Below are 13,956 nucleotides of genomic sequence, written 5' to 3' on the forward strand. Positions count from 1 at the left end.
GAGTGGGGTTTACTATCTCTTGTTTTCTGTGCATTACTGCAAGGATTTTATTTTGATCTTTAAAAATAGCAAAATCCTCTCACATTCTTTAGAAATCTGAAAGTTCCATGTTTTCCCTGACACCAAATCCATCTGTCTCATGATGAGAAATTGTAATTTTGAAGCTATTTAAAAGGCTGGGACCTCTGTTCATTATATTTGGGATCTTCACAAATACTTTTAAACACTGTGAAAGCCAGTGTCTTCATAATTTAGCTCATCTATGGCTTTTATTAGACACTCAATGAGCCTGTTGACTGAACACTACTGGAGCATTGGTTACTTTGTACTCTAACCAGGAATGGAAAAACATTTGATCCTAGAAAAGTGGAAGAGAGAGTATAATTTGACTATATTAATGTTGCTCTTATCTAGTGTATCTTAAATTATGTAGTAAGTGTCAGAGTGCTGCCTAAGCAGAATTTTTCTGTTTTCTAAATATGCATTGATGCAGTTTTTTCTGAATCTATGAACAGAGCAGAAGTGCCTTAGGGGTAGTACTGAGCATTTTTAACATGCTACAAACATGTCTTTAAAACAAACAATGCTAGATTCAAGTGTATTTAAGTAGTATTTATCATTTCATTTATTGTTAAGCTAGGAGTATATGGCGGAACTGAGAATTATTTAAGGAAGCAAGTTCACTGCAAAAGTTGAGCCAAAACTCTGTTTTCTGTTTAAATTCACTTCAACAAGAAATTTTTCTGGCTTTGGAATACAGTGACTTAACCCCTAGTATCTTGATTTGGATACCACAGTCAGCCTATAGAATGAAAGGCTTCCAATTTTATCAGGGAATTTTAAATGTTAGCTTCCTTTGTACCTCTGTATTATGAGAGTCTTTAATTACATGCTATTTTTTCCCCCGAGGTTTCCTGCCTTATTCAATGCACAGGATCACCCTGCTTTGGAGATGACTCCGGGCTGTCAAGTGACGGAGGCTGTTTGATGTAGGACCCCTACTTCATTTGTTGCAGAAGTAGGAAGGTATGTGGTTAATGAGCCAGGAGATTGCAAGAAGAGAATGGATGGTCTCATGGTTAAGGCAGTTCAATATGACTCTGGAGAACTCGCTTCTATCCTTGGCTTTGTCACGGAGTTTGTATGTGTGATGCTGGGCAAGACACTTAAGTGGTCACTAGTTGCGTTCTCCTCATTTTCTGGGTCTGACCCAAGACCCTGGGGTCTGATTTCTAGAAATGCTGAGCACTCTCAGCTGCAACAGAGGTCAAGAGGAGCTGAGTTCCGAATATTATAATGCTAGATACTTTGAAAAAAAAAAATCACATCCTAGGTGATTCAAATTGGGCACCCAAAACTAGATGATACTTTTGATCATACCTCTATGCCTCAGCTCCCCACCAGTGACATGAGGATAATCCTACCCTCTTGCCACACAGGGGTGTTGTGAAGATTAATTAAATAGTATGTGAGTGCTTTGATAACATTTTGGGGAGAGGACAATAGAAATGTCCGTGAGAACCTTCTGTCTTCAGAACAGAGTTTGAGTAGATGCAATAAATAAGGCAGGGGGGCATACATTGAACAGTGAGGATAAAACAAAATAATGAATAGCTGCTCATTCTGTGAGCATCATGCTTTCTGTGCACTGAATAAGGCAGGCAGCCTAGGGGGCTAGGAAGGATGTAATCATGTAATTAAAGACTGTACCTCTGCTTTATGGTTCACAGGACCCAAATTAAGTCTGCACAGGCAACTTAAGTTTAGCAATTCCTAATTTTTGCATGATTGACTTTCTTTACATATCCAGTGTGGCTTTTACTATGGAAACCATAACTCAGTTTTCTGACTCTTGTGTAACTTCACCCTTGAAAAGATACCACATTAGGGTTTTTATGTCTCTTGCAAGGCAAAGGTGATTTAATGGTCATAGCAGAAGAGTGGGAAGCAGTAGATCTTTCTAGTGTTGGCTCTGCCACAGACTTCCTGCAGCAAGGGACTAGTAACTTCATCTCAGTTTTGTTATCTCAGAACAGGGACAATGCCTACCTCACACAGATGTTGCAAAGCTTAACGCATTAGTGTTTGGAAAGTGATCTGAGACCTTCAAAAGGGAGATGCTACAAGTCTGAAATAATGCAAAGTTATGCATTGTATCACTGTCAATAGCGAGGGCTAGCACAGTTCTAGCTATATTGAGGCAAAAATACCTAATGCAGAGAAGTCCTCCTTAGTATATTTTACTAGCTACATACATAGGAATCAGAGGCAATGAACCCAGTGTACAGGACCTTTCAATTAATGTTTCAGGTATTGTACACAGTATATTAGGAAAGTTCAAGAAATAAATACATTGTTTTACATACATGTGCAAACATAAGGCACACTTGGAGGAAGAGTGAGTCTATTTTCTGTAAGTTGTAAGTTAGGGTAGCAAACAGATGAAATTGGGAGCACATGTGTCTAACTTTCAGTCTGCAGTTAATCATTCTTTAGTTTAAATCAAATATATATTTTAGGATCATAATTTAGCAAACATTTATCACTGAGGGAATTTGACACCTAGGTACTATGTTGATTAGGTACTATGTTGATGGGGACATAGGAATACTTAAGACTAAAAATCCTTATCCCCTTCCATTCCTAACAAACTCCAAACAGACCTCTTTAGCACATATACTTTCAACTGGAAAACACATTTTTCCTCTTGCTGCTGTGATATCCACACTATAACCATGTCTCAAAGCTAAACAGTGCTAATCTAGCCACACAGGCTAGATAAGCCCCATCACTTCATGTAAATTGAAGTGCATCTGTGTGTAAAAACTACTTTAAAAATTAATTTAAATTAGAAGCATAGAAGTTTATTTTGGGAAACAGACCACAAAATATCTGTGTAGGAGGGTATATAAACCTGATCAGAGGGTAAGAAAGCACAAGTTAACCTCAGTTCGTTACTCTTCAGGTTTCCCTCTTCAGTCCAAGAGAGAATGAGATGATTATGACTGCTGGAACACTAAAGCGGACAGCCTCTTGAATTGTACATCTGGGGACAGAGTAAACTTGGTTGATGGCCCTCAAGTCTGGAATTCAATCCCTTCACATTGGTCCAACAGAAAATTTGCTGATCTGCAGGGCATGCTGCAAGGCCTCTGTTTAACCAGGCTTTTTCCAAGGGGCTGTCTAATGGAGTTTGTTTGGCAAGGCAGAGGTGTGCATTATTTGGATTACATTAGTTAGCGTGGTCTTTAACAATGTATTATGATTGGGCTGTAAATGCAACTAGATAATAGTAATAGGGGCATCTTATAAATGTAAAAAAAGAGCAAAATTCAAGGAGATGTCTGGCTGGTGAGAGTTTGAACCTGTACAATTTTTTGTTATCACTGTACTGCTCAGTACTAAAATCTCACTTTTTACCCCTCAAAAAACAAACAAACAAAAAAAACAGCCACAACCAGTAAAGTTAATACTACCATTCTGTATTTAATACAACACCCCAGGGAATAAAAGCGGATTGATAAATGCACTTTGATATTGGAGGCACTTGGCTTTGGTATCATTATGTGCTCCAGTCACCTGTCCCATCAGATATTACATATTCATCTATTCTCCAATTAACCCATAATTTCTTCATAGTTAGTGTGTTCTCTTTAGTGATTTCAAAATCCAATTTGACTAGTTATATATTAAACTGATGCCGACTATCACCAAGAGAAAACTGACCTGGTGTTCAGAGGAGATGAGATATGGGGCAAGACTAGAATATTTAAATACACTACATCAGTAGGGGCTAAAAAGAAGTAAGTTTCCTTCACCTTCTCATTCTGGTAATTGTAAGTATATACAGATGGAATGCAGCTAATAAAATTTGTCTTTAACTGCCTGAAGCTAAGCATGTTCTCATATCCTTAAACCAAAGTTTGATCCACAAGTGTCTGGCTTCATTTCCTAAAACCTGACAGGAAAGAAAGGTACCATTTACCCACACATTGATTTTTCATGTTTTACTTTCAATAACTTGTAAGTATTAAAGGGGAGAGAGTTTTCAGAATCACAACCAAGAGCTCCCCCCGCCTCTTTTTGATGGCAAATTAGTGAAGCCGGAACACTGAGTTACAGCGAATAAGTGAATGCTATTCATCATAATCATTGCTCTGGAGGGAAGGATAGTTGGGACAGTGCTGTCATCTCACAAACCACCCGAACCATCATTGATATCCATCCATGGAGCAGTGCACGGACGATGAAGATGCAGCCTCTTAGTGATGCACGAGTTACAGCCGCCAATGCTCCAGTAGTTTCAGCCCCTTTCCTTCACAAATACTACAGCATGGGATTTAAGAAAGATGCTTACGGAATTCTCTTCTCCCTCCCAAAACATTTGAAAGAACCAACACATTTCCCACAATCTGGGTTTTTTGGCAATGGACACTACCCCATACAGACCAGCCATCTGTTCTTACGAAAAATATACCACAATTGCTGAGACAAGGTCTTGTGTAATAAAGTTAGCACTTGCACAGTGACAAAATGGTACCCCGTATAATGGCAAAGAGACTGCACTTCATTTTAAAATACAGCACATTTGTATTTACTCTTGACTGCTAGTTGTAGCATATTCTGGAGATTACAATTTCTGTTACTAACCTCAGTTTTGCTTTCCTGTCTAATCCAACAACTCCCCTCACAATCTGCTGGCAAAACCCATAGCACATGAACAGGACTGAGTTTTCTGCTATGTTGGCTACAAGTGCTGGAGTGGTCCCTTTATAGAAGCCTCGCAATCCAACTTGTTTATATGTCTTCACAATACATTCAATGAGTCCTTTATACATGCTGGGAAATGTCTGCATCTTCACCTTAGCTGTATCAAAGGGCTGGCCGGTTAGCACACATGCAGTCCCACCTGAGGAAATAGAGTATCAACATTCAACAGCCCCTTACTGATCATGTGAGAGAATATGCAACATCATGAAGAAAGCCTGTTTTGTGGGAAACAAAAACCATGCAATATGCAGAGAGGGACAAATTCATCACTGGCATAATTAGGCCCAACTCAATCAACTTTGGTGACACCAATGACATTGGCTCTTGCAACATTTTTTTTTTAAGTTGCAGAAGTACCAAATGAAAAAAGATCAATGCTTGATTTAGAACATTTAGACACTCGTTCATAACACAAGGCCATCAATTCATATATTGAATAGATGGTGAAATAAGAGTTACCAGTGGAATTAACATTCTGTGTGTGTTAGGCAGTCACCTCATCAGATGAAGGATGAGTAGATCTGAATGATGTGAAGAGATTGTGCAAGAAACTAAAGCAGCTGAATGTGTGAATCCAGCACCTTTAGTTGTTTTTGAGGCAGGGAGAAGGTACATTTTGTTTTGAAGGGGTGATTCTCATTAGTACCCAAACTCTGAGTGGAGCCAGTTTGTATTATACTGCTGCTGCTCCTCCTGTGTCACAGGGTGAGCCAGAGGAACTCCAATCTGAGCTCCCACGCTGCTTCATTTTCCTCACAGGTCAGGTGATTGCAGGCTACACAGCTAACCAGGCTTGGAAGCAGGATATGACACTTCCTGCACTCACTAGGGGAGGGATTAACTAAGGACAGCAGAAGCTGGCTGGGGTAGATGTGGCTCCCTGTTGAGAGAGCTGGGGCAGGTGCCTGTGATGGGCTCTGTTGAAGCCCCCTGAGGCAGTCTAGGGTGAGGGTGGGGAAAGAGCAGTGAAGAGTCTGGAGAGAAACCGGGGGTGGCTCCTCACTGAGAGGGAGCCAGGAATGTTGTCTGGAAGTAGCTTGGCTGATGACTGCTGGAAGAGGCCAGGGAGAAGGCGGCTTCCCTGGAGAGAAGGGAATATAGGAAATGGCATTAGGAATCTGAAGCCGAGGAACTGAGTTGAGAATGGATGGCTGGTACAGGGTCCCAGGGCTAGAGCCCAGAGTTGGAGGTGGTGTAGGAACTCCTGCAAGGGGCAATGAATTTGTGAGCCCTCAGATAAGGGGCAGAGGCCCAAGTTAATTCCCTCTTGAGCAAGGGCTGAAAGCCTTTAGAAAACCCTTGCCAACCAATGGCAACTAGGAAAACCCTGCTTACCAACAGGAAAGACTTAGACGCCAAGGATAGCTTGGGCCTTGGTATAAGGGGAGAAGAAGTCCTATTCAACCAAGGAGAAGGACTTGTGTGTCACACACCTCCTACACAGGACTGTGGCTGACTGAAGGTAAAAGTACTTTTTTACTTTTGTTTAGAATTTATTTACCCCAGAAGAAAAGGACTCATTTTGGCCAGAGGGCCAAGTTACCCCAGCAGCCAAGCAAGACATCTCCAGAAAGAAATCTGAAGCATGGCCACACACTTAACAAGGGACTGGATAATTGGATCCCTACAACATCTTCTGTTAATTGGTTTGCTAGCCTAGTACACTGTCAAGTCAGCTTCTGTTGAATGGCAGAGATCCAGCTGAGCACAGCAGGAACCACCACAAAACAAGAGCGAGGCGTACACAGTGAGCTTGCAGCAAGAGGGAGAAAACATAAAGGAGATCTTTAAAAACGCTAGAAGATGAGGAAGGAAAGGAAGATTAACAGCAGCCTATTAGAACAAAGGAGGAGGATTATAAAGCTAATCGAGTAAGCAAAGCAAGAGCAATCTCTTTATAAAGGATTTTAAGTATCAAAGTGATTGAGAAGTTTAAAGGCTTTCACTTCTTCATCCTGTTTGAAGTTAATATTTGAGTTGCAACCAAAAGAGGAAATTGAGCAAAGAACTATAATCTACCTTTAAACCTGCTTACCTGTTTACTGACAGAAAACAGGCAGATTTCCCTGAATAGTGGATGTAATTTGGGGGGAGGAAGGGGAGATGGGGGAGAAATGCCATCAGCTTTGGCACATCTCTTTAAATGAAAGCTAGGTTTCCTAGCCCTCATGATAGCCAAGATGGCACTGTATTAGCTTTCTTTCACAAAGTTATCTTCCTAAGTCTGAAGACTGACTGCTCTGATGCTGACTAGAGGTGTTAGTTTTTGCGCTGCTGCTGTTTCGACCCTGTGAGCATCAGTGAAGCGGACCAAAAAAAAACAAAACAAGTGATTTCACTGTTCTATTGTTTGGGACAGCGGCAGATCTTGCTTGTGAATCACTACAATAAGGACCCAAAAGCAAGGTAGAAGAAATAGCAGAAACAGGCTGCTCTAGGATGGGGATGAGGTAACAGGGGAAATAAATAGAAGGCTCCCTCTCAGCCAAAATGGGCCTTTGTGTGGAAACCTTCACATTTGTCTCATACCGAATAGCCACAGGCCAATATAAAACAAGTATACCTGGGCAGAGTCAAGGGACAGTAGCTTGGTAGAAACTCCAGCAACCTTCTTTTAGAGGTGTTACCCCTCGATAATGGTAGCTGCACCCCCTCTTCCCTCCACATGCCACCACCTTTCATACTGACCTCTGGATTTAGACCCTGGATCACAGGTGTCTTGTAACATTTGAGTCATGGCTAATACTCTTGGATCCATGGCACAAACACAGGGAACATTCCTCGAATACTGACTATCTACACAGCACCTAAACACCCCCGGTGGGCCCACGCCAGCCGACTTGGACTGTGGGGCTGTTTAATTACTGTGTAGACTTCTGGGCTCAGGCTGGAGCTCGAGGCTAGCTGGGTTTTTTTCTTTGCTGTGTAGACATACCCTGAAGTAGCTGTATTATAATATGCAAGAGATGTGATTAGATGGCTAATGTGATGAATTTGTTATTAGTAGAGCACCAGCAGCACTGTTAGGCACTGTACATAGATATGTATTTTCCATCCTCTTTGTATAACAACTTAAAAGTTAATTTATTTCTCCTGACGTTTCATCCTTACCAACTATATTTTAGGTGATATGAAAAACTGGTATTTTCATTTGTGGCTAAGTGGAAGAACAACTTGAGTGAACTGCTGACCTTATGTTACATTATTCAGAATACCATAATGTTTCCTCATCTTCCAAAGAGACTTTCTGAATGTGGATTAAAGAGATAACCCTTTAGATAGCTTTCTGCCCCTTTCAATTAGAGAGAGTTTTTAGGACTGAAGCATTATCTCAATCACTTTGCTTGCACATGGTGTTTGCCTTTATTGCAAAACTTTACTTGTGACTGACATTTTGAAACTCATGTGGGCATGAAAATACACATTAGATATACTCAGACCTACTCTTAGAAAATCATTAGTCTGAAAGAAGTTACATATTTACTTGTTGGCATTGGTTTCAGTGGAGTGATATTAACCTATCAGATGTTTGCAACACTGGGCTAGGTCAGTTAGTTCCCTTCTTCATCTCAACATCTTTCTTCAAATGTGGAAGATGTGCCTCTTGTACAGATTTTCAATTATTAACAGTGCCAGTATGACAAATCACCATTACTGCTAAATGACTGCTGATTGCTAAATCAGATTAATGTCTTTACACATGTGAGGAGACTTGTTTTAAGAGCACAAGCTTGTTTGTATCAGATTCTATTTTCAAAGTTTCTGAGAGTTCTCTCCAGTATTACCTGCTGCACCTGCTGTGAGGTCGATGGCAGCTTGAATGGCGGGATTTGTCCTCATGTTTCACCCTTGCTTATTGGCTGCTATGGAATAAGAAATCTCCAATGACAGATAAGGTGTCGTGATATGTATGCCTAACATGGAAAAGAAAAAAAACATTAGAACTACAGTTAACCTGCATATTTCAGCTAAACTACTTTCTGCAGACCACCCATTATGCCCATATAGCCACTTCTATTCATCTTCTCTTAAATCAAGAGTTCTATGGCAGAGAAAGGATGGTCCAATGGTTAGGGCCATAGCCTTGTACTTGGAAACCCAGGTTCAATTCCCTGCTCTACCAAAGATTTCCTGCGTGACGTTGGGCACATTACCTAGTCCCTCTGTGCCTCACTTCCCCATTTTACAAATGGGAAGAATAGTACCTTTTACTTCAGAGGGATGCATTAAGATAACTGCACTAAAGTTTGTTAAGAGCTCAGGTACTAGAGTGGATGCCATATAAATACCTCAGACAGATATCAGTATCACAAAGGATGACAGGAATACGTAGGAAATATCTGGAAAGAGGTTTGGTTGTCTTGTGTTCCCAATACAAGTCTTTTTAATGGAAGCCGCAGATTTAATTTACAGGATGCTGCCCAATGTGGATTTTATTTGGTTGTGTCTCAGGAAAGTGGTTGGCACAATAAATACCCTACAAGGGCAACGTTTTCAAATAAAACAGCCCTCATTAAAATAAATCTGCAGATCAATTCAAAGGCTATTTCAGGAGGTGAAAGGATTCATTTTGGGCAACAGAACCAAGTTAGAAAATGAAATATTAAAGACTTAAACGAGTTTGAAATTCAAAGATCTACATCCAGGGGTAGTGATACTGCCAGCCATATATTCAGTATGGTACTTTTAAAAAATGAGATACAAAGAGTGAGCAGTTGTACTAGCAGAGTATTCCCTTCCTTACATTAATTTTTATTTTTTTCAAGTAAAGGGGAGATCTACAGAAGAATTAAAACACTCCTAATATGTACTGTATAAATATTTCATCCAAAGTATTTTGGGGGCTAGCTGATAAAGAAATGGAGGGGGAAAGCAACTCAACATGCAGGGAGGGATAAATTCAGACAAGGGAGTGTAAGAACAGTTGTACCGCATCCTTTCTAAAGTTCTGTGATGAACAGACATGGGTTTATAAGAAACATTTTGAAAGGTCTGTTCCTACATGCCTGTTTATTATTTTGACAGCTGACAAATTGTGTGCCAAATAAATATTTACACTTATGAAAGTGCTGATTCTTTCCATTTTAGAAAGGTCTGGCTTGTATTAGGCTGAATATAATGGGATAAAAAAATCAGCCATTACAAGTACATACAGTATTTCTGAATTATATTTAAAGATTTGAAAGGTATTATTCCCATTAGCATAGTTAACTAGCTACTGTTATTTCAAGATAAAAAGTCTCCAAGATTGTTACACTTAATTATCCTGAAATTAAGGTCATTACTGTCCTCAAAGCACTTTGTGATTTAGCCCCTTTGATCTAGTTGAAGAGCAAAAGAAAAAAAAAAATCAAAGAGACTAAAGAGTCTCTGAATGAAAGGAATCACTATGAAGTAGTGAGTCTCTCACTGCAGTGGAACTTGCATTATTGCTACACTGCACTAAATGTAAAGGAAACCATACCAAGCCACAAACTGAATATATGCTCATTTCCAATCCATCCTGCTGATGAGATTTATCACAAACTGGGAAAGTGAAGGCAAAACAAGGAAGAGTTTTTCAAATAAAAGAGTTAAGTACCCTGACCAACACAAGTACCCAGCCATAGCACTAGATTTAACATTACGTAATTAAATCTAAAACCCCATTTATTGCAGAGGTAGTCAATAGGCAGACTGCAGGCCAAATCCGGACTGCCAGACACTTTTGAACAGACCCTGAAATCTTTTTATTTACTTTCCCCCCCTCATTTCTCTGGAGTCTGGACCTTCACTATACCTTGACCAAGAAATTTGGACCTTGACAAAAAAATAATTGACCATCCCGGTTTATTGATACCATTTATAATCTTATAGATTTCTCTGAATTTGCAGTAATAAATGACTGGTGCCCTAAAAATCACCAAAAGATTGTTAAAATAGCAATCACTCATTCAGACTGCAAATCCAAAAAAAATCTAGGAGTCATGTAAGATCTTCAGGAAATTAACATTTAACAATTCTGTTGCCTAGAACTGAGTGTCTTCCATCCAAGGACCTCAAAGGACTCTCCAAATACTGAATGATTAAGCCACAAGACCCTCCTGCAAAAGAAGTACTAATGCCCCGCTTCAGAGACCAGGAAGACGGGGCATGACTTTTGACTTGTCAAGGACACAGCAGGCCAATGACCAAAGTAGAATTTGAATTCAAGGGCCATAAAGGTGCCATTTCTTGGCTGAGGCTCTTATTCTTCACCCCAATAAGAATGAACTTGTTTTTTTCATTATCAGAATGCAAGCTTTGAGAGGAGTAGAAGCATAAACCTGAGGCTGTCTTACTGTTTCAATTTAGGTAAAAGAGATTAGGCTTGCAGAAGCTGTGATAAACTTTCCTACACTACCTTAGTTAAAAAAAATTCAACTCACGCACATTACATGAATAAAACAAAGGGAGGAATCCACCTTCAGAGCTTGTGGTCTCAAGGGAAGGTGGGAGAGTGTTAGGCTATATCTCCATTTAAAATGTTACCCCAGATCAGCTGTGCCACTGTAGCACTTGAGGGTAGACACTTATTACAGTGACAGGAGGAGTTCTAATCCACCTCCCCCAAGAGGCAGTAGCTAGGTCAACAGAATAATTCTTCCATTGAGCTAGCACTGTCTACTTGGGGACTTAGGTCAGCTTATTTTTTTTTTTTAAAAAAAAGCTTTTACTAGTTATGTGCACATCTCTATCTTCCATGAATATTCTAGCCTGTACACATTTCTAAGCAAATGCTGCAGAATACCCACTGAAAGCAAACTGGGTAATTGTAATCATCACTATTTACATCAGAAGCACAATTCTAAGGGACACTCTCAAATTAGGCACTCAGATCTATACACTTAATTGAAACACCTCCAATTTCTAATACACACAACGATCTGCTTGTAAGTTACAGACCAAGCACTATTGGTGGAAGCCAGGCAGTTTCGAACAAGGAATTACTTCGGGAAGCAAGCTGTTTTGTGGACAAGTCACAAACAGAAGGGGCCAAATTTGCCCAGTAAGTCACCGGCCAGCTCTAACGGGGTTGAACTGGGGCAAGTCAACTGAATCAGCGTCACTGGCACAAGTCACTGCCAAAGATGCTATGGCCTGTACTGGAAATCGCGCCTAGGACCGAGCTCCGCAGTCACAGCGGGCGTGCAGCCGCGTGTGCATGACCCTCACTCTCTCGCTCACGGGGTGGCAGCTCATTAGAAAGGCTGCAAAGGTTATTCCTCGCGTCTCCCTCGCCGCTCTCACCACGTGACGGGCCCCTGCTCAGGCTCCGCGCTGCAGCGGCACCGGCGCAGCCGGGATGGCGGCTCAGGTGCGGATCACGCCGGCTGGAGCAGCTCTGGCTCCAGCCTGTCGCTGTGCGGTGCGGCGCCCGCGGGCCCCAGCAGGGAGGGCGCTGAGCGCCGCCCGCGCACAGGGGCAGCGCAGCAGGGGTTAGTCGGTGAGGCCCCCGGCCCCGCGGCAGACACGTGCGCAAAGGAGAAGCCGGCTACCAGCGCCTCCCCGGCCGGCTCTGCTCCCCAGGCCCAGCCACTCACCCAGCGCGCGGCACCAGCCGCACCGCCCGGCCCCTCCGCCGCTATATAGCCGGGCCGCGGGAGGCGGGGCCCGGCCCAGCCCGGCTCGGAGCGCCGCGGCCCCGCCCCCCGGCCAGGGAAGCGGAACTAGTCGGGGCCCGCCCCGCGGGGACCCTGCTGAGAGGCGGCGGCAGCGCCGCCTTGCGCCCCCCGCGGCGGGGGCTGGGAGGGTGGGAAGGAGGAAGCGAAGGCGCGGAGTGTGCGTGGAGAGACGGGACGGGGTGTCTCCCGAGAGTGGGGCTGTGGGGGTTGGGGAGAGCGGGGGCTGTCTGGGGACGGGTCGGGGTTTGGGGAGATTTGGGGCTGTCGGGGGCCGGGGGCTATGGGCGGGGGTTAGGGAGAGCGGGGGGGCTGTCAGGGACAGTGTGGGGTGTTGCTGTCAGGGACAGTGTGGGGTATTGCTGGAAGAGCGAGGGGCTGTGGGGGACGGGTGGGATGTGGAGTGAGCAGGGACTGTGAGGGTTGGGGAGAGTGGGGGGGGCTGTCGGATATGTGTGGGGTGTTGCTGGAAGAGCAGGGGCTGTCCGGGGGACAGGTGTGCCATTGGATAGAGCAGAGAGCTATTGGGGCAGGTGGGGTATTATGGGGAGAGCGGGGGCTGTCAGAGGGGCAGGTGTGGTGTTGCAGAGAGGAGGGCCTGTTGGGGAGGAGAGTGGGGCATAGCAGAGGGAGAGGGGGATTATTGGGGGGACAGGTTAGGCCTTGGGGAGAGCGAGGGTTGGGTGGGGCATGGTGGGGGAGTAGGAGCCATTGGGGGAATGAATGGAGCACTGGTGGGGAATAGGGAGTTTTTGGGAGATAGATGGGGCATTGGAGTGAACAGTGGGTTATTGGGATGGATGGGGAACACAGGGCTGTTGGGGGATGGTGGGGGAGCACTGGGATGGAGGCAGGGTGGATATGTGATGGGGAAAGTGAGATGGATGTATCATGAGGGTTCAGAGCATTGCAGGGAAGCAATGGAAGGGTATGGTGGGGGTGACGGTGTGTGTGTGATTGATATAGGAGGAAAGAGAGAGTGGGCTAGTGGGATGTTTTTTTACTTGTTAAAAGGGCAAAGGCCTTGCTATAGCCAGCTCACTTTTATGAGCACTTAAGTGTCATGGAAATAATGGGAGAATATCAAAGGTGCTGTCACAAACAGGCTGGATCCCCAGAGCCAAAAGTCAGTGGAGCTGCACAGGGGCAAGGGTCTGCCTGCACTGATCCAACAGCAGGACTGGAGCAATGGTCTTTTTCTCAAGAGCAGTGACTGGTGACAGAGGTAGACCAAATAAGCAATCTGAACACTACAGCAGCCAGGATTTCCCTGCTGCCATATGGCAAGAAGCCTGCACCTGTTTTATCTAATCTGGAAATTGTTCCCTGCACTCTGCACAGAGTCCACTTTCTTGCTAAGGAATCTTAAATTATGGGCAATAAACAAAAATTCCCTGCCTGTGACCTCCCCATGACTTGTATTATATGCCCCTGAGTAAATCTTGGGTGGTCTAGGGCAGAGGGCGGCCGGGGGGTACTGCAGGTGCTCTGGGGTGGGGTGGCGGCGTGGCCTGGGACCCCTGCTGTTGCTGGGGGAGGGGCAGCA

At 43.6% G+C, this 13,956-nt stretch overlaps 1 protein-coding gene across 5 annotated transcripts in view; it reads right to left on the reverse strand.

The window, feature by feature from the left end:
* SLC25A15 (solute carrier family 25 member 15) overlaps positions 1-13,956 on the reverse strand; it is a 43,108-nt gene that overhangs the window by 9,540 nt on the left and 19,612 nt on the right. The window contains exons 1-3 of one of the 5 annotated variants that reach the window (XM_005305614.4): positions 12,333-12,472; positions 8,556-8,684; positions 4,651-4,909 (exon numbers count right to left, since the gene is read on the reverse strand). In XM_005305614.4, coding sequence (XP_005305671.1) covers positions 4,651-4,909; positions 8,556-8,610 — 314 coding nt within the window. In that variant the 5' untranslated portion in view covers positions 8,611-8,684; positions 12,333-12,472. Of the gene's footprint in view, positions 1-4,650; positions 4,910-8,555; positions 8,685-11,694; positions 11,719-11,964; positions 11,989-12,039; positions 12,179-12,332; positions 12,473-13,956 lie in introns of those variants that run through there. The other 4 variants (XM_024104786.3, XM_024104794.3, XM_065581275.1 and 1 more) reach the window with 4 other exon arrangements.

This window comes from Chrysemys picta, chromosome 1, assembly GCF_011386835.1.
Source record: "Chrysemys picta bellii isolate R12L10 chromosome 1, ASM1138683v2, whole genome shotgun sequence".
Classification (NCBI taxonomy): Eukaryota; Metazoa; Chordata; order Testudines; family Emydidae; genus Chrysemys; species Chrysemys picta.